The sequence below is a fragment of the Talaromyces proteolyticus genome, assembly GCF_021365285.1.
Source record: "Talaromyces proteolyticus strain PMI_201 chromosome Unknown BGW36scaffold_7, whole genome shotgun sequence".
Taxonomy (NCBI): Eukaryota; Fungi; Ascomycota; class Eurotiomycetes; order Eurotiales; family Trichocomaceae; genus Talaromyces; species Talaromyces proteolyticus.
The window spans coordinates 43238-63197 of NW_025764283.1; the positions used below are offsets into that span (position 1 = coordinate 43238).

Sequence of the window (19960 nt, forward strand, 5' to 3'; positions counted from 1 at the left end):
CCGCTAAACACCTCTCTATTCCCTCGCCACTGCCTTTAATAGAATGCTGTGCATTGTCGACGTCAATTTGCTTTCAGACTGATCCTTTCCGTTATCCAGAGCCTGCCCAACTACAGCAGAGTTTCTTCAGCAATAATTCCTTGGTTTAACGGCATTCTCGTGCGTGGTGGAACCTGAGACACCCGTCTCGTGGGGTGGGTGCAAACCCAGAGATGCTTTGGTATCTCACTACTTTTTGACTTGAATAAGACACCTTTTCCGGTATTACGAGAGAGAGTGAGAGAGAGAGAGAGAGAGAGAGATATATATATATATATACATACCATGGACGATCTGGTATATGAAACAAGGTCTCAGAGCAGAGAGCAGGTCGTCCGAGGTCCCCAAGACAGAATTGAGCCCGGTTCTACATCCCCACAAAATACACGTCGGCAGCGTGGACCTTCACAGAAAGTTATGCTATCAAAAGCATTACAGAAGGCGAATACCGCAGTATTGTTGGACAATGCTGCGAATTTTGAAGGCGCAATCGAAGCTTATCAGGACGCATGTCAATTATTACAACTGGTAATGCTGCGGAGTAGTGGAGGCGATGATGAAAAATCTAAATTGCTGGAAATAGTAAGCTGTTCATATACCTTTCTTGTAAACCAAAGGCTAATGAATTTACTCTAGCGCAATACTTACGTGAGCCGCATTAAAGAGCTGGAGCGCCTTGATCTCCCAATGCAACAGTACAGCGACAAGGCGCTTCCTGAACGACCGCTTAGCGACCAGAGCCTTATTCCGCCAAACTCTCAATCTGTGACAAAGGACGAGAAGATTTTAACCACCAAATCAACTTCTAGGGAGACAGATGATTACACACCACCTATAACCGACATTAACAGCGTCAAGTTACCAGAAAACCCCAAAGCTACCCCGATTAGTGATATAGTTTCCCAAGCTGGTCCGTCCCAAGAAGATACATTTCTTTCGTCGCATGAAGAGGCTTGTGATGAAAGCAACTACGGCTTACCCCTCTCGCCTCGCCAGCAATCCACTTTTGACTCCAGCAAGCGCCTCACTACAGGTTCAGAGTTATATGGATTGAGTTCTTCGAAAGGTCAAAACCCGAATATTACCGGAAACGAGTCAACATCATGGCTTGACACAATCGATGAATCTGGGCCTTCTTCACCTACATCTACCAAGTCAAAGTTATCATTGTATTCGCGAAACACGCATTCTCGCCCGGAAAGCAATGGCACTGAGGCTGAATTTGATGCTGCTTTAGACGCTGCAGTTGAAGCTGCCTACAACGAAGGCTTGGAACCTGCATCACACCCCCCTGAAGACTTTTACGAAAATGACGATGATGTCGTGTCTAATGCGAGGAGGAATATTGAGATTGCAAAGCAAAGAGTACGAGAAGCCGAGAGAGAAGCTCAGGAAGCGATGGCTCGAGGACTAGAAAAAAGACGAATGAATGATGAAGCTTTATGGTCTCAAAATGCTAGAATGGAATCTGATTATGTGGGTGAAGAGGCGGAAGAGGAGGAGCGTCTATTGGAAGAGATGACAAGAGGATATGTTATGGATGATTTCGAACTTGACCTACATACCAAGTCTGCATTACCGCGACAATCTGACTCGAGCACGTTTTCTGCGAGAACATGGGGCAGTTCCTTGACCTCCAATGCCGCTACAGCGGTCACGTCTCTGTCAACTTTAGCAGAGGAAGGTGTTCTTTCGTCTGAAAACCCAGCGGTGCCAGGCACACGGCCGCCCATGCCCCTCCCACAGTCTGTGCCGCTCTCTCCGCCTTCGGGTGTACGAGCTCGTCGTTTATCTGGCTCAAACATGAAACAACTGAAGATCGACACGAACCGTATTGCTACCAACTCCCAGCCTCCTAAAACAGAGCCTTATGCCATGCCTTTTAGAAGTCCTCCACCGCCCATGCCTCAGTTCGAGCGCAGGCCCAACATACCCGTCCCTCCACATGTGCCGTCCAAATCACCACAGAATATGCTTCCTGAGAGGAAGGCTTCATATGAATCTCTGAGGGAAGATAGCTATGGCTCGGGCCTTACAAGAGCTGTCACCCAAGATAGCGATGATTTTGAACGCCCCATTGTGCCGTCGCCTCCTAAGCCTATCGGAAAAATCACTTCTGCACCCGGTATTCTTCGAAAGAATACTTCTTCATCTAGCCTTGGAGCAATGATGGCTAGAAATATGTCTGTTTCGACACCTGACATATCGACCGAGTCTCCAAACACTCCATCCAGTAGTACTTTTCCAGCCTTTGACTTTCAAAGAGGAGGCCCGAATGCTTTCATTCCAGCGCTGCCCACGCCCACTGCGCAAACCTTCACCGTTAATAGTTTACCTGGCCGTGGCCTCTATCTCTTTAACAGTGATATACATTCACCTTCAACACCTGGCTCACCGAATCATTTGGCCGCTAACGCCCCTTTGCCATTGGAACCTTGTCCGGAATCATTTCTTTTGCGGCCTTTCTGGCTGATGAGATCCTTGTATGAAACAATTGCACATCCTCGCGGCGGTTACTTATCAACCAAATTGTTTGTGCCAAGGGAAGTATGGCGCGTGAAAAATGTTAAAATTCGTGGCGTGGAAGATAAGATTTCGTTATGCGACTTGCTTACGGCAGCTCTACTCAAACTTGCTCAGGTTGATACGTATGATGCTGATGCAGTTCTAGAAGAGATGCAATCTTTTGAGAATATATTGGATCAAGTGCAATCCACATTTTCAAAGAAATTGGGAAATGAAGTAGGGGTACAAGGCACTCTTGCACTAATCAAGTCGGCTTCCACCTCTGATGACGCCTCTATGGTCTCTGAGACTATATCGAGAAGCTCAAATAGCAGTAGCAAGTCTTATCTTTCGTCATGGCGGAAACTCCGATCCAAAAGCTCTGGGCCGACAGGCTCAAGTGCTACACCTATTCCAACAATTAGAGAGACTGGGAAGGAAAGCCTCACCATGAATACATTGCCTATGACAACTTCTCCAAGTACACGCATTGTTAAGCGCAATGTCACTCAGCTTCAGTTCACTGGTCCAAACGCGAATTATATTGGGGCTTTGGCACGATTATTTGATGCCGTCCAGGTTTTAGGTAAGGCATCAACTTTCCCCTTCTCTGTACTTGCCAGTACTCATTAGATTCTAGATCAAATTGCCCGTCAGGTAGAAGACCCTGGTCTCAAGCATTCCTCCCCTACCCATGTTGGTCTGGAATTAAGCACTCGCCATGCAGCAGAATTCTTCGGATTCTATGTCTGCCGGTTTGCGCTCAATGACCTGGGTATACTGCTTGATAAGTACATAAAGCGTGGCAGCGAATGGGTGTCACTATGAATTGTCAACCTTTAATTATAACTTTCGACCGCCGACGATACATGATTTATGGGGATGATGCTGACGAATTTTGCTCGTATTTTGCTCGTATTTTGAGATACCATCACATAGTATTTTTGGACATATTCTTCTACATAAGATATTACCGCATTGAGTGAATCTATGGCCTTTGCTATGTCTTTGAGCACAAGAACAAGCAGAGAACTTATCCTTTGTACCTAGCAATAATTGTCGCTATTCCATTCAAACAAGCGATTATTGGGTACACCTGTGCCCCACAAAGCGCCAACGCTCGTGCCTCCTGCATCAAGCAAACTGTAAAAGTGTAAACAAACCACCAAACGCGGTCCCGTGTATTTTCGCGCGTTTAAATCATCTTAATATCTACCGCTGCGTCACCGTTAATTCTCAACGCAACCCCAGCCGTGCAGATCAGAACATCGTTTTCATACTTCAGATCTAGCAGAAAAACACGATTGAGCTCTTTCGCAAAGCGAAACGCACGCCTTCCCAATGCCACGGCCGCCCGCTCGAAGGACTCGGGCTGCGCCTGAGGCCTCTACAGAAACTGCCAGGAAGACTACCAACCTAACTAATCCTTCAAACACGAAGACAAATGTGCTCGGTACTGATAGTGAAGGGCAGGCGCGAGCTGCCACACCAGAACTACCTACCCATACCAGCATAGATACTTCACGCTCCCATCAACTCCCACTCAGACCTACTCTGACACCCACTCGAAATGCTCCCGAAAATGCTCTTGTATCGTCACCAAATGATCGCCCGGCAACAGGAAGTCAAACAGGAAGTCGCCCCCCTACTAGAGCTCGAGGCTACTCGTCCACATTGTCATTAGCTGGCCGGAAAGGAGATGTCACTTCGCGCATTGGCAGCACGCCTGGATTCGAGAGTTCTATCTTGAGTAATTTCAGAAGAAGACCAAGACAACCCAGCTTGCTCCAGATGATGCAGGCCGACGAGTCTTCCGATCTCGATGACGACGACTTTCTCGGTGGCTTGAGTCCAGAAGATGAGTCGACACCGCTGAATGCCACGAAGCCGTCGCAAATAGTCGATTCGCCGAACGTTTCTCCATCTCGAGGCTCAAACTTGTCATCACCGGCCTCCAAAGACTCTCGGAAGAGAAAGCGCACAACATTGAATCATGGCGATAGTAACAACCCTCCATCTGCGGAAAGCAGTCCAATATCTAGCCCTATGCAGACGCCAAGACCTCGGTCTGTTGTAGCATCTGTTGATACAATGAATTTTGTGTTAGCTACTCCTCTGAGCAGCCCAGGGAGCGTCCATCCATCAGTTACTGCTATCGATGAAGTGATGACGGCACAAGTAACTAAGAATACCGTCCCGAAGATTGCAACTTCCATCTTACAAGCCAAATTTCTTCCTCGACGTCGAATTCGTCGACGTAAGAGTTACCAAGATTATGATGAAGGCTCGGAGTCGCTGGCTGAAGACTCAGATGAGGATGAATTGAATAGAGTCATCGGTACTACGCGCCGCAGGCCCCAGAAAAGAGGCTTGTCGGATGCAACGACACGCAACGTCAAAGTGAACACCAACGGCCCACGATATTCAGATCGGGGTAGCAACAAGACACCTAATGGGGTCAAGAGAACATTTCCAAATCTGCCTGATTCCCAAAGCAAAACCCCTCGCACATATTCTCGTCGAGAAACCCAGGTCACCGACAAAGAGAACTACCTCTCCGACGGTTCTTCTGACCTCTCCTCACTACCTCCCTCAGATGAATTCGACTCGGATTACGACATCACAATCCGCGATTCGGGTGGCAGAATCGCTAGTCGCGAACTGGAGCAGGCAGTATTGAAGTTTAAAGAGGTTGATAAATGGCAGATGGAATTTGAAGATGTCTCATTCTTCTGAATTGAGCAGCTGCCCATTCTATGCGCTCGCAAGACGATGATGATGGAATATTTAGCCTGGCGTTTATGATTTTTATGTTTGCTCTCTGTGTAAATCTTCTTCATGGACGATGTAGGGAGCTCGGATCATAACATTTACTTATTATTCGTCGAAAGGTCCAAATCATTGGTAACAAATTAGTTAATCAGCTTCCTGTTGGCGGGGTCAACGTAACATTTGAAGGTGTGGGGTACACACAACATCTCGTTCTTCAGTTCACTTTCATTCAGCTGTAAGCAACCGCACCAATCTTGGTTCGTCTATTGCTAGTATGGCGTCAAATCTCGAGGCTATTCTGGCGGGTAAATACCCAGCCAAGGATCACGCCCGCAAAGTTGCTGCGTATCTGAAGCAAAAGGGACTGAAAGACGACGGCGTCATCTACCTAGAAGGCCAAAAGACGAAATTTATCGAAGATAATGACTCCGAGCAACCTTTCCGGTAGGATTTAAACACCAATTCATGCTTCTACTATATTAATTTTTCTGTTTCATAGGCAACGTCGCTTCTTTTTCTACCTTTCTGGGTGCCTACTTCCAGATGCTCTCTTGACATACCACATAAGCTCCGACGAGTTGACTCTATATATCCCTCCGTTGGACCCCGATTCGGTTATCTGGTCTGGTCTTCCCATGTCTCCTGCACAAGCAAAAGACACCTACGATGTCGACAAGGTCCTGTTGACGAGCGAGATCAACCCTAGCCTGGCGCAACTGGGATCACAGGTTGGACAGAATGGTGTCGTATTTTCTATACAGGGACAAATATCGGACAGCACTGATTTTGTTCCTTTCCCAAACACCGATTTTCTTGCAGTGAAAACAGCCATTGAAGAATGTCGGGCTATCAAAGACGCGTATGAAATTGCCCTCCTTCGCAAGGCAAACGACGTTACTGCTCAGGCTCACGTGGCCGTATATAAAGCAGCCAAGTCGGCTAAAAATGAACGAGAGCTTGAGGCAGCATTCATCGCGACTTGTATCGCTCATGGCTGTCGTGAGCTAGCATATCATCCTATCGTTGCCAGCGGTACAAGCGGAGCCACCCTTCACTACGTCAATAATAATGATAGTTTGATTGATCCGACAACAAATAAAAGAAAGTTGAACTTGCTTTTGGACGCTGCCGGTGAGTATAGAGCGTACTGTGCAGATGTTACGCGGACCTTTCCATTGTCAGGCAAATTTTCTCCCGAATCTCGAGAGATTTATGACATTGTGCTGGAGATGCAGCTTGAAACACTGAAAATGATTAAAGAAGGCGTTCTTTGGGAAGATGTTCATATTGCTGCACACCGTATTGCTATCAAGGGCCTGCTGAAACTTGGCATTCTCAAGGGCACAGAAGAAGAGCTGTTTGACAAGCGAATCAGTGTGGCCTTCTTTCCGCACGGGCTTGGTCATTATCTTGGAATGGACACCCATGATACCGGGGGCCATGCAAACTACGAAGACAAAGATAAGATGTTCAGATACTTGCGCGTTAGGGGTAACCTTCCGGCGGGAAGTGTGGTTACTGTCGAGCCTGGGGTACGCCTCTCTGACCATTGTCCTTTTGCATTTCTAATCCGCTACTTTAGATCTACTTTTGCCGCTTCATCATTGAGCCGTACCTGCAGTCGCCCGAAAGCTCGAAATATATCGACAACGATGTGCTCGAGAAATATTGGGAGGTCGGAGGTATTCGTATCGAAGATAACATCCATGTCACAAAGGACGGCCATGACAATCTCACATCTGCCCCTAAATACGCGGACGAGATCGAACTGTGGATTAATGGGTCATAAATATTATTGCTTCACAGAACCTCGGTCAGTTTGTATATATCGAAGCTCAAAACTTTCGTAACACGACCACACCGACGCGATCCTGTACGAAGAAACATAAAAAACCAAGAGAAAGCGATTTCCAGCTGAGGGGTTTGCTCTCAGAGGCATGAATGTTCTCAATACCACCATATGACAAAGCCATCCGTGGCATGTAGCAATTCATTTTTGCGTACTGTATAGATAAACGCCGCGGGGAGCTGCGGTTATCCACGGGCGGTCCTACGCTTGACGTTTTTTGGCAGGCGCAAAGAAGGGATCGGGTTACCCCTCCAGTCACGTCACATCACACGACGCTGTAACCACGGGCAGAGCAATTGCCTAGCGTCCCTACATGAAAAAAATCTTGCAATTGTCGTCTCTCTGTGCGAAGACCCTGAATGCTAAGTCAATCTACTGCATCTCACCATTTCGTTTCCCGTCTTTCCAGCTCCAGCAACGCAGAATGGCGGCATTCATCCAGCGCCCGCGAGATCCCAATACGCTCAGCAATTACACTGCCTGGGTGTCTCGCCATGTGACCGCCAACTTGGAGATTTTTTTTGACCAGAAGAAGCTGGCTGGGAATGTGGTTCACCAGATCCAGTCCAAAACTGACGCGCAATCCCGAGAAATCATCCTGGATACGAGCTATCTCGACATTTCCCAAATCAAAGTCAATGGCCAAGTGTCAAAATGGGAAATCTCACCGCGATTCGAACCCTACGGAAGCGCTTTGAAAATCCAGCTTGAGAATGGCATTGAACTAGGAGGGTCCGTTGAAGTTGATGTGAGCAGCGGGATGGTCTTCTTTTAAGGGTCAATTGCTAACGCGACAAGATCTCTCTTCAAACCACTGAAAAGTGTACCGCGCTCCAGTGGTTGACTGCAGCCCAAACATCGACCAAGAAATATCCATTCATGTGTAATGATACCTCAGTCCGCGCAGCATTAGATGGCATAGCTAACGAAATGCCCCGACAGTCTCTCAATGCCAAGCTATCCACGCTCGTTCCATCTTCCCGTGTCAAGATACGCCGGACGTTAAAACGACCATTGACTTCAATATCAAATCCCCGCTTCCAGTCGTCGCGAGTGGACTCCCTATACGAAATGCCGAGTCGAAGGTTGTTCCTGAAAACAATGTCTACAAGTTCAAACAGAATGTCCCAATTCCCAGTTATCTCTTCGCGCTCGCAAGTGGGTATGTAGTTTCCAGGTGCTATGTTGAAATTAAAAGATTACAAAATGCTCATCACCTATAGAGATTTAACCGATGCCCCAATTGGCCCAAGAAGCGTGGTTGTCACAAGTCCTGATAGAATTGACGAATGCAAGTGGGAATTCGAGGCAGACACTGAGAAATTCATGGAAGCAATTGAGGTTAGCCCCCAAGCCGCATATTGAGTCATTCACATCCACTAACTTGGAAAGAAAATTGTTTACCCATATGCATGGGGCGAATATAACGTTCTTGTCCTTCCTCCTAGCTTTCCATATGGGGGGATGGAAAACCCTATATTCACTTTCGCAACTCCTAGTTTGATATCAAAGGTATATTTCCCATGCTGCAAATCTATGCTGCTGCGTTTATTAACATTACTGTCATTTTTTTCCCCACAGGACCGAGAAAATGTGGATGTCATTGCTCATGAGCTTTCTCACAGTTGGAGTGGGAACTTAGTTACGAATGCTTCTTGGGAGCACTTTTGGTTAAATGAAGGTTGGACTACATATCTTGAGCGAAGGGTGAGGGCCTTATGCTTTCCTATTGCATTTCTAATTTACTAATTAGTGAAATTCATAGATTATCGCTGCCGTGTAATTTCACCCTCTCAAAAAACTCTACCATTATGCGCTAACAATGCCAAAATAGACACGGAGAAGCGTATCGACACTTCTCAGCAATCATCGGCTGGAAATCCTTGTCAGATGCCGTTGACAACTTTGGGCATGACCACGAATTCACGAAATTGATTGTTGACCTCAAGGGCAAGGATCCCGATGATGCTTATTCGATTATACCCTACGAAAAGGGATTCACTTTCTTGTTTTATCTCGAAAATCTCTTATCTAAGGAAGTTTTCGATCGATTTATTCCACACGTAAGTTGCCCTTATCCGTCTGTAATCAGCTACTAAAAATCTTTAGTATTTCTCTGTGTTCAAGGGCAAATCACTTGATTCTTACGAATTCAAGGCGACCATGCTAGATTTCTTCTCTAGTGATGCACAGGCAGCCAAGCTCCTGGATGGTGTAGATTGGGATTTCTGGTTTTATTCACCAGGTCTTCCACCTAAGCCTAAATTCGACACCTCTCTCGTCGACGTTGTATACGATCTCGCAAAGAGGTGGGAGTCATTACCATCGGCGGACTTTACCCCAACAGAACAAGATATCAAAGGTCTGACTGCTAACCAATTTGTCATCTTTCTCGAACAAGTCATTCTCTTCGAAAATCCCCTAAGTCCTGAACAATTCCAATTGATGGGTAAGGCGTATGGGTTTGCTAGTAGCACCAACATTGAAGTTTCAAATCTTTACTTTCGACTTGGTCTGAAGATCGGTGATAGAGCCGCCATTGAACCGGCTGTCAAACTCTTGGGCGAGATTGGCAGGATGAAGTTTGTTCGTCCATTGTAAGTTTACCTACTTGACCTTGAAGATACAAGGCTGATCATTGAATTAAGATACCGAGCCCTAAAAGACCTTGACCGTCAAGCTGCTCTCGACGCGTTCGAAAAGCATAAAGATTTCTACCACCCTATTGCCCGCGGTATGGTAGAAAAGGATTTGGCAAAGTAAAGAAACCATAAATTTCACTATTATTTTTGGACAAAATCTATTCATAGCATGTCGAATATACTTTAAGTCAATATATAACAAGTAGCTCTTTTGATACCTATCTAAGAATTAGTTAAAATTACAAGATTATTATACAGTCCAATGAGTATCAGCACGATACCCAAACATAAGCTGGGAAAAGTACAGCTTGCCTGCACCAATTTTGTGTCGCTAAATTTAGTCTTTCTGCGCCAGCTTTGTGTCTATCTCCTTAAAGCCAAAGATGGCCTTTTTCTTTCCAGATTTCTCTCCGACCGAGAAAACAAGATCACCCTCGCTGGTCTCGGATAGTTCTAGGAGGACGCGTCTCATATACGCGACAACCGTAGCAACCTTTGTCCAATCGATCTCATGGCCATCGTGTCCACTAGAGCTGGCTTTCCATATGTTCCTCCACACCGCGGCTCCCAACACGGCATCTCCCTTAACCAGGCCTTCATCGTATGCAACCAGAACACCTCGCCATTGGACGAAAAGGTCTTTGAGATACTTGTTTCTAATACCTCGGCTCGAAATTCCATGAAGAGTTGCCATTCGGTGTTCGGCGTTGTGGGAAAAGTGATCAAATAGGTGCCGTGAGTGAGTCCGAACACTCTCTGGAGATGGTAGGGCGCGAAAACGGACCGTGAGGAGATACATGTGTAGGAATGTGACCTGCGACCAAGTCGAGAAAGTCGGTAACAAATTAAAATCTGCTTGGTTTAAAAGCGTCAAGTTTCAGAATTTGCTTGCGATTATGCAGATGCAGATGTATAGGAAAACATTATAGGAATCGTCAACTTACCAGAATACCATTGTCCTTCTCCTACTCCTACATCTTCGCCGGTAGAGGTTTTTGAAAGTGGAGCGGGAGTCTGCTTTATTTGCGGTATGCGGTAGTCTGCCTGTGAAGAACAGGCCTCGAATAATTTCTGGGTAAAGCCATATGATACGTAGGTTTCGGTTGCATTCCCTTTCGATACCAAGTTCTGAATTACGCCCGATGTAGTCGTCCTGGTCGCTGAGAAGCTCCTGGTTTGAGTTATAAGCTCTGATGGGACCGTAGATAACGAATTGGCTCTAGTAATTTCATTGTATTTCTTTGGGATCGATATCGAAGGACCCCTTGTATATAGAGACCTGCACTACTCGACAAGATTGATCAGAAGAGTTGCGCGCGAGATGAAAACATCGGAATAATACCTGATTTTTTGCAACTACGGACAAGCCGGAGCCGAAAAGACATCGAGGACATAAGAATTGACTAGACATCGCAATGTATTCGAAGGAATTATATTTCTTTTAGAGATATTCTGCAACGTAGAGTAATCTACAGGATAGTAAGCCATGACGGTTCGTGGTCACCTAAGTCCTTTAATTTTTTGTGTTTGCAGTGTTTGGCTGGCATCCCGCGCCGCCGATCATAGATAAAGCATCCAACTCCGAATTGCTTCTGCTTTACGCATCTAAAAGATGTAAATTCTCCAGATCATAGAGAAAGTTAATCTCGCCGAAATATTTGTATCTCTCCTTTGTCATTTACCGAGCGAGACGCGTTCTAAAGTGCTTTCGACGAGTGGGAGAACCTGGGCCAGTCTATTTGGATCCCTCATTGCTGCAGGGACATCTTCGCGAACACTGGCCAGAGCCTTCATCATTCTATATAAGTATGCTATTGCCGCTGGATAAATGAGTAGGGAATATACGTACCCGGCGCACGTCCTCATAATTCATTTCTCTAGCCTGGTAATCCCGTATTATTTCGGCCTTGTTGAAGTCCACATACATTCTGGTGTCTCTGAGCCTGAAGACCACATTGTCTAATCGCATGAAAAAACGAGATAGCAATAAAAGGCGATCCTCCATGACACGAATCTTGCAAGACAACATGGAGATGCCATTGTCTGCCAGTTCGTCTTCGTAAAGTACGACGTCGTCATAGAACCGGATGGGGTCGGGTCGTTTAAGAAGCTCAATCGGTATCTGATTGCTAGAAGGGGCGAATGGTGCGGCCCCAGAATGCAGTGTTCCTTTAAAATCAGTGCTGTATGACCAGTCAAAGGGTTTTATGACCTCCTTGATTCCCTCGTGAGTGTGTTCTCTTGTCCTAGTTAGCCTTGCCGATAGAAGAGGTAGATTTTTTTTTGTTCTTGGTGACTTAAGAAAAGAAAGCATACCTGCTCTTTTGCCATTCCTTGGAGTGCGCCACCTTCAACATTGCCGCACCAGTTTTGTCCACTCTGTCCAATGCATCAAACGCGTTGAAGGAAATACCCCATCCACTGGCGCCATGCTCGATGGCCACATAATTATCCCCGAAGATCATCTCTGGAGGGGCAATTCCAAGCTTGTTGGTCATGTCATCAATAGGGCCAGCCTTTAAGATGGGGAGCTTCTGGGTTGTAATCCTGAAACCCTTGTGTACAAAGGTTTTCGGCTTTGAAGGCATCGGGCTGTCAACTCCCATGGGATGCTGACTAGGTGAGGGACCGCTGTTTGCCATTTTCGAGCGTACAAGGACGCACTTGGTCCCGATTCTCAAACGCGAAGACGTCGAGAGAGAGCTGCGTGTCCCTGGTGGGGGTGCGGATGCTGACTGTTGTTCTGTTCAACACGATATCAAGGTGCTACTCATCGTCGCCGGCGGTGCTCTATCGGAGTCTACTATCGGCCTGCCCCGCAATATGTCAGTTCAGCAAGACCTTGTGATAGTTGGTTAAATGATATGGTGGTTCGAGCGCTAATCCCCGAAATAGCATCGGGCGGCTAAGTGGGCCGCAGCCGTTGCTGGGGTGATCATCGCTGGGCTCCCGCTGCGTAAACAACCTCCCGATCTACTCTCGGCTCACTCTGCTTGAACATCCTCACCAGTCAGTCACCTACTCTACCCATCACTATATACCAGCGGGAATCTTCGTTCCTCTGATTTCCTCTTGACTGAGACCAGCGCTATTTCCGTCCTCTTGCCCACCTTGCTTCTTTGGCCAGGTATTTCGACAATGGCAACAAAGACCCTTGAGGCTCGATTTGAGCACCTCTCAGTTAACGATGGGAACGACCCTGTACAGGGAGGGAAGAGTCTAAGCAAGCAAAAGGTATTATTTCTGCATCCTGCCTGCTTATAATCAATGCCAATGCTTACAGGACAAGGGCTCTTTGTCAACTGCCGTCTCGATAGCTGGCATGGGAGCGACGAACCAGACAGCCTCAACTCGCAACCATCTACTCAAAATAGCCCTCCAGAACACAAATGAAGCAAGAACTAATGCTTTGTCTCCGCCGGCCAAGGAGACCGAGGAAAACGCTTCCCAAGCTTCAGGCGTTCTCTATGAACAGCCAGCACCCAAAAAGCTGCACCTAGGTATGTTTGAAATTGGAAAAGCATTAGGTAAAGGAAAATTCGGTCGAGTGTACCTAGCCAAGGAACGCTCCTCTGGTTTCATTTGTGCTCTCAAGGTGCTTCACAAGTCAGAGCTTCAGCAGGGTGGAATACAGAAACAGGTCAGAAGAGAGATTGAGATCCAGAGCAACCTTCGTCACCCAAATGTGCTTCGGCTATTTGGCCACTTTCATGATAGCAAACGCATCTTCCTCATCCTGGAATTTGCAGGAAAGGGCGAACTGTACAAGCATCTTCGCAAGGAACACCGATTTCCTGAATGGAAAGCTGCTCAATATATTGCGCAGATGACAGCCGCTCTGAAATACTTGCACAAGAAGCACGTCATTCATCGTGATATTAAACCCGAGAATATCTTGATGGGAATTCATGGAGAAATCAAGATCAGCGATTTTGGATGGAGTGTACATGCACCAAACAACAGGAGACAAACCATGTGCGGTACACTTGACTATCTCCCCCCGAGATGCTCAAGTCTGGGTCTCAGGACAACTTTTACAACGAGAAAGTTGACTTGTGGAGTCTCGGTGTTCTTACATATGAATTTCTCGTTGGAGAAGCCCCATTCGAGGACACGCCTGTCATGACTCACAGGAGAATCGCTCGAGGAGATATGACCATTCCTTCTTTCGTCAGTCCTGAAGCAAGGGATCTCATTAAAAAGGTATGTAGTTAGAGCTGGCCTTTTGATCAAACAGACACTAATTTTTGTTCCCAGCTTCTTGTCCTTGACCCTGAAAAGAGGATATCACTTGTAGAAGTTCAGCAGCATCCTTGGATCGTCAAGCATTGTATCAAGGCTGAAAAGGCTTCGCAACGAGTTTCAAACTTGAAAGATAGCAAGTAGAAGAAGGCTCAGGCGGGTTTGGGGCCTTCGTCGCACTTTATTTTGGAGTTGAATTCGGAGTTTTGGGTGTGCTCATCAATTGGCGTTGGCACTGGCATAATTTCACGGGATTATTTCATTATCATGAATACTTCAATTGAGTATTTCTTATTTCTGGATTTCAAAGAGTATGGTTGTCATAATCTACTAGTATACAAAAAGTAGTTGGGGATCTTTATCATCGATAAATTTCGTCAAAAGGTCGAGTATCCCGGAAACAGCTTTCCCACACCTCGTTTACTACCTTCTCTGCATGCGCCTCATCTTTACAAAACGGTCGTGCCCGCACTGAGAGTATTGCCCTTCGCCTTACGCATTCCTGGTGTTGTTGCGTGAGTTTCCACTGCCCTCTCCTAAAAAATTCCCGAGACCAGCGACACTCGCCGCTCAGCGAACTTGCTCGTATCTATACAACGATCTTTGATAAGTATCAATAATACATGAAAGGAAAGAGAGGAGAGTACCTCAGTGCATGCCGCATGCCTCAGATTGCTGTCCCAGTCCAACTTAAATCTTAGATGATCATAGGCATGTACCATTTCATGCGCCATTGTATCTTCCAGGTGTCCCTGATCTCGCATCTCATTCGCGCAAATCTGAATCCCATAATCAGGGTCGAACCCACCTGCCTTCCTTTGCGTACAGCGCCTGCAGTAGATATTATGGCTAGAAAGATCCCCTCCCAATTGGCGTATATTGTCACTCAGGTAACGTATGGTAGGGCCTGTAATCAAAACATTGTTTTAGCAAGAATGAATCCACCGATTCTCGATCCTCAACATAAGTAAGAGTCACTTACTGTAGTTTAAAAGATAGTCGCGTTGCTCTTCACACCTCTTACAGTCGGCCGCTTCATTTCGATCGTCCTTCGCGATGCGAAATCGCTCCTTACCCTCGGCAGACATTTTGCCCGTCAAGATGGAGAATATGTTTGTCCATTGTGTGAAGAAATCATCGCCCTCCACGTACCCAGTATCCTTTAATGCTGGGGGCGCTTGCGATTGCGCTGGTGATTGTGAGTCCGGCATTTTCGTTATTGTCTAAAAGTCAACAATGCTCTCAACATGCGAAATTAGAAAATCAGTGTAAAAGCGGGAAATATTGGCAGAATAATGCACGCCCTCAGTTTATGGGTCCGCAATCGGACGACAGGCAAAAATCATACAGTGTTCTACATAAAGGCTATTTGGAACAATTCTTGTTATTAAATTTTCCATATGCTTTACGAGACACGATGGATGAACTAGGGAGGTCCCGCACCATTGTCATCAAGCTTGGTATGATCCTCTGACTCACATGTATACAGAGCGGCTTGGCGAATATTAATTTCGGTATACAGGGACGAGTTCTATTATTGATGAGAAAACACACGAACCAATTCTGTCCATATTATCCGCACTCGTAGAAACCGTTGCGAAGCTTCGGAGCAATGGGCATCGAGTCATTCTTGTATCTTCTGGTGCCATTGGCGTTGGATTACGCAGAATGGATGTAAATGAAAGACCTACCCACCTTCCAAGGGTGCAAGTGAGTGCTATAGCTTTGAAAGCGAATATGGACCAAATTCTCACGATGAAATAATAGGCTCTTGCTGCTGTTGGCCAATGTAAACTCATGGGCTTGTGGGATAGTCTTTTTGTCCATCTTCGAATCCCCGTTGCTCAGATACTTCTGACCAGAAGTGACATTGCAGACGTATGGTAGCCTGATCCATCGTGTCTGGATATGTGCTAATATTTTTAACAGCGCACGCAATATGTGAATGCGCAAAATACCTTTTCTGAGCTTTTAGACATGGGGGTGATCCCCATCGTTAATGAAAACGACACATTGGCTGTAGCAGTAGGTACCCCTGCTCTCCAAAGACAGCAGAGGCCCAATGTTAATCACCACAAACCAGGAAATCAAATTTGGCGATAACGACACACTCTCTGCGATTACAGCAGCCATGGTCAAGGCGGATTACCTCTTTTTAATGACTGATGTTGACTGCCTATACACCTCGAATCCGCGACATAACCCCGATGCTCAGCCCATTGAGGTGGTTACCGATATATCAACACTTGATGCCGATGTGTCAACATCCGGTTCTTCCCTAGGTACTGGTGGAATGGGCACAAAAATTGTTGCTGCTCGTCTCGCCACTAGTGCTGGTGTAACAACGATAATTACCAAAAGCTCAAAGCCTGAAAATGTCCATGAGGTTTTGAAATATCTGGAAGAGAGCGGGGACAATTTAGAGATAAGTTCTGAGGACATCAAATCCGATCCAGATTTGTCTTCATCAATTACACCCCCTCCACTTCACACGAGGTTTCTTCCTTCAGCTACTCCAGTCCAATCACGTTCGTTCTGGGTTTTACACGGCCTCACACCTCATGGGAACCTTTACATTGACCAAGGTGCCTTAGCTGCACTGCAGAACAAAGCAAGTCTTCTTCCTGCAGGTGTTCTCGCCGTCGAAGGCCACTTTGGACAACAGGAGGCAGTGCGTCTATTCGTGGTTGAGAGACGGTCGGTAAATGCAGTCAATGGAGATTTCATAACTCATGCCGAGGAGCCAAAGGAGGTTGGACGGGCGATCGTGAATTATGGAAGCTTGGAAATTAGCCTGATCAAAGGTCTTCGCAGCACGCATATTCATTCTGTACTTGGATATGCGGACAGTGAATATGTGGCTCTGCGTGAAAATATTTCATTTTTCCAAAGAAGCGAGAGATCCAGTGGCGCCGTCACTCCAGGTCCATCCGAACTGATGAAATGAAAGTTATTGCTAAGAAGGCTTCGACAGTGCCCGTGTGTTTTCACTTAGTAACTTGCCGAGCTTGTGTCACGATGACTCTTTTGCATTCAAACGGGTTTGAATGTACTGCAGCTATCAAATCGGCAAATTACTCAATTACACTCTATAGATGAGATTTGCATGTCCAAAGGTCGGCAGATTTAGACTATGTGATATTTCACAATGATGCATCACGAATATAAAAGTGATTTCAATCAATCGATGTTTTTCAAGTCATGTTATGCTAGTACATTTACATACGCCGGAAAAAGAAGATACCCATTGCCGCCTTAGCAGCTAAAACAGATTACTCGGACATTTAGCGGTACAGCAATGAAAATAAATATTTGCATTCAGCAAGCAACGAGTTAGCGTTGTGGTGGCACACAAGACTGCGTTTCGAAGCTTGATCAAGCGGAATCGGTCCATCTCTTGAGGTATTTCTTCATATCGTCCGATGGATGTGGTGCCGGTGTTGCCTGTGATGATGATTTAGCATTACTCAAACAAATTCCCTTCTCTGCTCAACTCACTGGATTCTCTATGTTCGTGGTGGAGTACGTTTGGGGGGCTGTCAATGTTGTCTGCCACGTAGGTATCGGTAGAAATGTCCGAGCTATAGTATAAGCGCTTGTAGGAAACTGTGGAGGAGCACTTTTCGCTGTTATAGTTGTGCCAGGGTGCTTCGCCATTGGCGCATATTTGGTCAGTCCGACAGATTGAGCAGGGTAGGGCACAGTGTATAGGGCTGCTGCTGTCGCAGCTGCGGCAACTTGTCTCTTCTTCAGCTCGCCATGCTCTGTAGTCGCGTTCGGGAGTAACCGCAAGCCATGTTGAACGCGCTCTGAAAAGGTTCCCGTCATATCAGATAGAGAAAATCGTTGCGAGTAATTTATCACTGTTGCATTGAGCCCCCTAGAGACCATTTTGAGAAAACTGTCATCGCAACATTAGCGTTCGGGGGTGAGGGAAGATAATTGTCGTGTATGGGTATATCGTACTATGCATTGGTATAGACAGCCCCAGTCTCTGGCTTGACTTGAAATGAAACCGAATTCCCTCTTTCAAAGGAGCCATTTTCTATGAGAAGCGAGAGTTCCTCCTGCAATAATAGTTGACTGGGTTAGTAGGTCCAAACTTCGTCTGAAAAGAAAGTCATCCATAGCTATATACCGAATACTCAATAGATGCCCCCCCTGCACATAGGAAAAGATCATAGTCCGTCAGCTCCAAGAGCTTGGGAGGTTCCCCAGATTCTTTCCAGACAGCCGTCAGAACATCGCCCCCATGTACCGTTGAACCTGGCGCAGGGCTTGTGAACTCCACGTCAGCTAAAGCTAGGAAGGGAAAAGCAAGCAGTATCGAGACTGGTGTGGTGAATTTCATCTTTCAACATGACCTGGCCGGAGAGTCGGTGGGCAAATGTGACGATGAGGGAGCAAGTAACTCTTGCCAAAGCCTCCATGCTGGAAACGAGAGACAACAGGCATCCTTGTCCTCCTTGTCCTCCTGGCTGGATGGTGCAACAAATATGCAGCTCCTTGAATGCCAGTGACGGAGCGAGCCACAAGACGATTGGTCTTGCGCGGAGCTGTCGACCCGCAAGCCCCACATGCCACTTGCTCTTCGTCGCTCACCATCATCAGTCGTTATTGACTGCTCTTCAGACCGCGAGTCTAGCTTTTAAAGAAAAGCTCTTGGAGGTGCTCGAAGTTGAGTGTCGCAGGATGGGTTCCACCGTGGATTGGAGCTCGCCCGGCGCCATCGCGACCACCTTGCTGGACGGCAACCCGATTGCCATTCTCATCACTCTTGCAGTCGCCCTGCTTTTACCTACATTGCTTCATTACTCTCTTTATCGCAAAGCAGCAAACCCTGCCTCGTCATCCTTTATTCTACTCGGCCCGAGCGGTGCTGGTAAAACATCTTTCCTCACATCGGTGCGCATTCTATTTTTTTTTTCTTGAATATCATCACGCGAACATGGGATTTTCTGACAAGGCGGTAGCTCGAGTCCGCTTCGCAACGAGCGAAGACAGCAACGCCTCGCACACATACATCTCAAAACCCAGCGTCGACAACCATTGTGCTCCACCCCTCAGTGCCAATCGCCTCGAACCGATACCGATCAGTCAATGATCCTAGCCTATCGGAGGCCAAACGAAACCCCGTCAAATATATCTTGAGAGATACCCCCGGCCACGGAAAATTACGTTCGTCGCAATTATCACAACTCCAGAATGATTTGAGTTCAAAGGAAAAGTCGCCCATTCGCGGCCTCATTTACTTTGTTGATGCCGCATTACTGGCAGATGGAGCGGAAAATTTGAGAGACAGCGCTGGTTATCTGCACGATGTTCTCTTACTCCTACAAAAGCTTGTATTAAGCAAAAACAAGTCTCTTTCAAAAGCCGGGGCTTCTATCTCCGTTCTTATAGCAGCGAATAAGCAGGATCTATTTACCGCTTTGCCAGCTGGATCCATCAAAGAAAGGCTTGAGCTTGAGATTGACCGCATTCGCAAGTCTCGCCAAAAAGGCTTGATGGATGCTAGCGCCGGATCTTTGGATAACGAGGACGATGAAGACCTGCTAGGCGGCGACGATGGACAGGGCACTTTCAGCTTCCGGCTGTTGGAAAATGAAATTGGCACCAAGGTTGACGTTATTGGAGGATCTATCCTCTCCGAGGAAGGTCAGGACCCTAAATCTGGTGTGCGGGCATGGGAAGAATGGATTGGATCGTGTCTATAAGGTGTGTCAACCTAGAATTTTCTCAATTCAAAGGTGGAATTGTCAACCAGCATTTGTTATTACGACTAATCGATTGTCAAAAGCTTTGTATGGCTTTGGCGCATACTGAGATCATGTGATGTGGACAGATATTGGCTTGCTGTTTTGGCTTGGCTATGGTCGCTTCTCTTTGATCAAATCTTGATATCAAAGCA

The 19960-nt window shown here is 46.5% G+C and overlaps 11 protein-coding genes across 11 annotated transcripts; 7 read left to right on the forward strand and 4 right to left on the reverse strand.

Moving 5' to 3' along the window:
- Window positions 1–25: 25 nt before the first annotated feature.
- On the forward strand, window positions 26–3267 carry BGW36DRAFT_178069 (uncharacterized protein). The gene is made up of 2 exons (XM_046209698.1): window positions 26–621; window positions 676–3267. The coding sequence occupies exons 1-2, from the start codon at window positions 325–327 to the stop codon at window positions 3175–3177; spliced, it is 2799 nt and encodes a 932-aa protein (XP_046070846.1). The 5' UTR covers window positions 26–324; the 3' UTR covers window positions 3178–3267.
- A 618-nt stretch (window positions 3268–3885) lies between these two features.
- On the forward strand, window positions 3886–5280 carry BGW36DRAFT_427946 (uncharacterized protein; the record flags this gene model as incomplete). Its single annotated transcript, XM_046220476.1, has 1 exon — window positions 3886–5280. The coding sequence occupies one exon, from the start codon at window positions 3886–3888 to the stop codon at window positions 5278–5280; it is 1395 nt and encodes a 464-aa protein (XP_046070847.1).
- A 310-nt stretch (window positions 5281–5590) lies between these two features.
- BGW36DRAFT_359781 (putative Xaa-Pro aminopeptidase pepP) lies at window positions 5591–7105 on the forward strand (the record flags this gene model as incomplete). The annotated part of the gene is made up of 3 exons (XM_046214112.1): window positions 5591–5760; window positions 5816–6848; window positions 6899–7105. 3 exons carry the CDS (start codon window positions 5591–5593, stop codon window positions 7103–7105), a joined length of 1410 nt encoding a protein of 469 aa, XP_046070848.1.
- A 484-nt stretch (window positions 7106–7589) lies between these two features.
- On the forward strand, window positions 7590–9928 carry BGW36DRAFT_427948 (leukotriene A-4 hydrolase; the record flags this gene model as incomplete). The annotated part of the gene is made up of 10 exons (XM_046220477.1): window positions 7590–7913; window positions 7964–8048; window positions 8108–8327; window positions 8389–8506; window positions 8558–8677; window positions 8747–8872; window positions 8931–8944; window positions 9000–9228; window positions 9275–9762; window positions 9814–9928. The coding sequence occupies 10 exons, from the start codon at window positions 7590–7592 to the stop codon at window positions 9926–9928; spliced, it is 1839 nt and encodes a 612-aa protein (XP_046070849.1).
- A 93-nt stretch (window positions 9929–10021) lies between these two features.
- BGW36DRAFT_417245 (ubiquinol-cytochrome C chaperone-domain-containing protein) lies at window positions 10022–11273 on the reverse strand. The gene is made up of 3 exons (XM_046219374.1): window positions 11150–11273; window positions 10752–11091; window positions 10022–10659 (listed from the first exon to the last, which is right to left on the reverse strand). The coding sequence occupies exons 1-3, from the start codon at window positions 11216–11218 to the stop codon at window positions 10145–10147; spliced, it is 924 nt and encodes a 307-aa protein (XP_046070850.1). The 5' UTR covers window positions 11219–11273; the 3' UTR covers window positions 10022–10144.
- On the reverse strand, window positions 11013–12658 carry BGW36DRAFT_178122 (putative TOR signaling pathway protein TipA). Its single transcript, XM_046209700.1, has 4 exons — window positions 12124–12658; window positions 11657–12047; window positions 11150–11595; window positions 11013–11086 (listed from the first exon to the last, which is right to left on the reverse strand). Exons 1-3 carry the CDS (start codon window positions 12447–12449, stop codon window positions 11482–11484), a joined length of 831 nt encoding a protein of 276 aa, XP_046070851.1. The 5' UTR covers window positions 12450–12658; the 3' UTR covers window positions 11013–11086; window positions 11150–11481.
- Window positions 12659–12704: 46 nt separating this feature from the next.
- Window positions 12705–14321, forward strand: BGW36DRAFT_379874 (putative serine/threonine protein kinase). Its single transcript, XM_046216267.1, has 4 exons — window positions 12705–13041; window positions 13091–13750; window positions 13813–14010; window positions 14065–14321. Exons 1-4 carry the CDS (start codon window positions 12946–12948, stop codon window positions 14191–14193), a joined length of 1083 nt encoding a protein of 360 aa, XP_046070852.1. The 5' UTR covers window positions 12705–12945; the 3' UTR covers window positions 14194–14321.
- Window position 14322: 1 nt separating this feature from the next.
- Window positions 14323–15395, reverse strand: BGW36DRAFT_342226 (inner membrane protease atp23). The gene is made up of 3 exons (XM_046213121.1): window positions 15032–15395; window positions 14697–14956; window positions 14323–14638 (listed from the first exon to the last, which is right to left on the reverse strand). Exons 1-3 carry the CDS (start codon window positions 15258–15260, stop codon window positions 14411–14413), a joined length of 717 nt encoding a protein of 238 aa, XP_046070853.1. The 5' UTR covers window positions 15261–15395; the 3' UTR covers window positions 14323–14410.
- Window positions 15396–15466: 71 nt separating this feature from the next.
- BGW36DRAFT_359786 (putative glutamate 5-kinase) lies at window positions 15467–16996 on the forward strand (the record flags this gene model as incomplete). Its single annotated transcript, XM_046214113.1, has 5 exons — window positions 15467–15509; window positions 15572–15759; window positions 15817–15927; window positions 15979–16074; window positions 16133–16996. The coding sequence occupies 5 exons, from the start codon at window positions 15467–15469 to the stop codon at window positions 16994–16996; spliced, it is 1302 nt and encodes a 433-aa protein (XP_046070854.1).
- A 214-nt stretch (window positions 16997–17210) lies between these two features.
- BGW36DRAFT_178050 (putative beta-1,6-glucan boisynthesis protein) lies at window positions 17211–18636 on the reverse strand. The gene is made up of 4 exons (XM_046209697.1): window positions 18188–18636; window positions 18016–18116; window positions 17548–17950; window positions 17211–17493 (listed from the first exon to the last, which is right to left on the reverse strand). The coding sequence occupies exons 1-4, from the start codon at window positions 18398–18400 to the stop codon at window positions 17425–17427; spliced, it is 786 nt and encodes a 261-aa protein (XP_046070855.1). The 5' UTR covers window positions 18401–18636; the 3' UTR covers window positions 17211–17424.
- Window positions 18637–18741: 105 nt separating this feature from the next.
- On the forward strand, window positions 18742–19766 carry BGW36DRAFT_359788 (putative SRP receptor beta subunit; the record flags this gene model as incomplete). The annotated part of the gene is made up of 2 exons (XM_046214114.1): window positions 18742–18954; window positions 19023–19766. 2 exons carry the CDS (start codon window positions 18742–18744, stop codon window positions 19764–19766), a joined length of 957 nt encoding a protein of 318 aa, XP_046070856.1.
- Between the last annotated feature and the right edge of the window lie 194 nt (window positions 19767–19960).